Source organism: Eurosta solidaginis, chromosome 2 (assembly GCF_040869045.1).
Source record: "Eurosta solidaginis isolate ZX-2024a chromosome 2, ASM4086904v1, whole genome shotgun sequence".
NCBI lineage: Eukaryota > Metazoa > Arthropoda > Insecta > Diptera > Tephritidae > Eurosta > Eurosta solidaginis.
The window spans coordinates 80,034,852-80,037,392 of NC_090320.1; the positions used below are offsets into that span (position 1 = coordinate 80,034,852).

Sequence of the window (2,541 nt, forward strand, 5' to 3'; positions counted from 1 at the left end):
ATGGAAAACCGCTAACATGGGAGATTCTTATCGTCCGATATCTCTCCTATCGCTAGTAGCAAAGAGACTTGAAGTCATTCTGCTTCCCTACTTTAATGCAAATTTGCAACTACCCAATCATCAGCATGGCTTAAAAAGTAAATTTATAGTCCATAGTTATTATATGAAAATTTTTATAAATAAAAGTCCCAAATAATAATTTTTACAACGCAAGCAAAGTAAAAATTTATAAAAATTATTTCGGATGACATAAAAAAATGTTTGACCTAGTTATTATTTTAGATGGCTCTTTTATTCTCTGTTGTGTATTTTTTATTCGTGAAGATTTCTGTTTGATACATTTAAATACACAAATCTTTTAAAATATTAGGCATTATTTTTATTATAATTATTGTTTATCTCTGATATAAATAATAACGCTTAAACGAGTATGAGAATTTCCTACCTGATCCATCAGCTTTATTTCAGTATAGTTTATGCAAGTTTGGCCATTTTTTCGAAACATGAAACAAAAATTGATCCATTTTAGAATCGGTTTGGTTCAAGTGCCTAGTACTTACTACTAAGGAAATACTTAGAAATAAAATGACGAGCTCATGATCACATACATATGCAAATGCACATACCTAACATTAACTCTGAGGTACGGATGGTTATGGGACACTCTAGTGGCCAAACAGACTTCTTGATAAGAAAGATATTATTTCTACAATGAAACCTATGTCAGACTTAGCTCATTGAATTTAAATTCAAATTCGTTTTTATTGTGTTTAATATGTTGAAATCCAGCTTTACTTTTCCGTTGCATTTCTAATGGTGTTGTAGCATCCTCACTATCACCAAATGTATGCGAAAAGTTTTTACACTGTGTGTAAAAGTTTCTTAACATATGTTTATGCAGTAGGTGCTCATGTAATTTTAATTGTAATATAGCTTTCTTTGATAAAACTTGACACATTTCTACAGATAATGGCCGTTTGTACGGATCCTGGCCGTGCTGTAAAAAGAAAATAACATGAATATGGTATTGTTTTCCTTTTAAATGTACTTACAGTTCCTTCTGCATCGCGTTGAAAATAAAGTGGCGTAATGTTTAGAGTTAATTCAATGGCTTCTAATAGCGTCATTGGTTTTTCAAAACCTTGTACAAGCGAAACAGCAACAAAGGTATCGAATATACCTCCCAATTTAAAGCCATATCTGTTTTGTAAGTGATCAACCATTCTATGGCTATAATGTACTACTTTACGTGGCCGTTCTGCTTCTAAGAGCTGTTTCAGCTCACGGAAAATGTTACCCAATGCTATTATATCGAATATGTAAACAGTTTTGAAGGTGGCTATCGTTAGCACACTGGTACGTTTAACACGTCCATATTCGGTCGGTTCTATGATAAGCGATACTATTGGTTGTAAGCGTATGTCGGCTAATGCTTTGTGATAGCGTTGATCAGTTTGTGTGATGCACACAATATTGCGGAGTTGTTCGTTGATAAGCTCCATTTCCGTCGAGCTAAGTGAAACATCGCTTTCCTGCTGAGTTTCCCTACAACTATTCGTGTCACTTGAAGGTACATCATCGCGAATAATTTGTATCTTTTTAATTTGGGGAAATGCTAAAATTTGAGGAGAGCTATACTGGCAATTTGAACGTTGATCATAAGCATTATCCAATTCGATTATCCTTCGTTTCGGATCAACAAACTTTAATCTCCCAGTTAATAATTCAGTTGAAGTTTGTACCAGCAACTGTTGACCCAACTGCAGCTCAATGCCCGAAGGTTCCATCTTGCTTTTACCGAGTTCCCAGTTATAAAAAATTTGGCTTCAGATTAGTTTTTAAAAAATGGTCTTCAGTTGAGCCGTATATGAAACCAGATTTTATAATACTGAGTTATCAAATCTCTACTTATTTTTAGTTACTCATTTCTTGATATTTGGCATTAGCGATGGAACGATATTTCACTATCGGTGATTGCATCGCCGCGAATGAAAAATATCAATTGCTATCCAAATATATCAGTGATTGGCGATTTTCTTTCATTCGATTCTTTTGAATGACAATCACCTCTGGCAGTATTTCGCCAATAGCGATATTTCCTGACTCGGTTGTGTTACTTTTAGCTAGTTTGCTCTTTCAGGCCACGTTATTTTGATATTGATATTTTTATAAACGGCGTTTTGATCTGGTAGGCTGCGAAAATTTGGTTATATTAATTTTTTAAAAATCCGTTTTAATACCGAATGAAAGATGAGAGCAAATGATAGTAAAAAAGAAGTGAAATGTGGCAATTTTATGAGCCCATAAATGAAACGCATGCAAAGCCCGGTGATAATTGTAAAAGTCCCCGTTCGTATAAATATTTAATGAAGTGTATAAAAGAGATTAAATGACTGAATTTTTTTGTTTTGAATTATAAATGACGCCAAATCGACCTTGGTCTTTAGGATTGGTCCAAGATTTAGAGTTGGGTCGTTTCGTTCTGAATTTGTTCAATTGACCGGGTCTTTCAACTGAACAAGTGAACTATATCTTCGATTT

The 2,541-nt window shown here is 33.9% G+C and overlaps 1 protein-coding gene across 1 annotated transcript; it reads right to left on the reverse strand.

Moving 5' to 3' along the window:
• Positions 1 to 356: 356 nt before the first annotated feature.
• LOC137240017 (protein Exd1 homolog) lies at positions 357 to 2,004 on the reverse strand. The gene is made up of 2 exons (XM_067765888.1): positions 1,053 to 2,004; positions 357 to 997 (listed from the first exon to the last, which is right to left on the reverse strand). Exons 1-2 carry the CDS (start codon positions 1,785 to 1,787, stop codon positions 719 to 721), a joined length of 1,014 nt encoding a protein of 337 aa, XP_067621989.1. The 5' UTR covers positions 1,788 to 2,004; the 3' UTR covers positions 357 to 718.
• Positions 2,005 to 2,541: the final 537 nt, after the last annotated feature.

What these genes read in the sequence shown, in the direction of transcription:
- LOC137240017 (XM_067765888.1), bottom strand. Translation starts at nt 1,787, where the DNA reads ATGGAACCTTCGGGCATTGAGCTGCAGTTGGGTCAACAGTTGCTGGTA. An exon ending in AACGCGATGCAGAAGGAACT is followed by an intron (nt 998 to 1,052) that starts GTAAGTACATTT and finishes TTCTTTTTACAG; the next exon opens with CACGGCCAGGATCCGTACAA.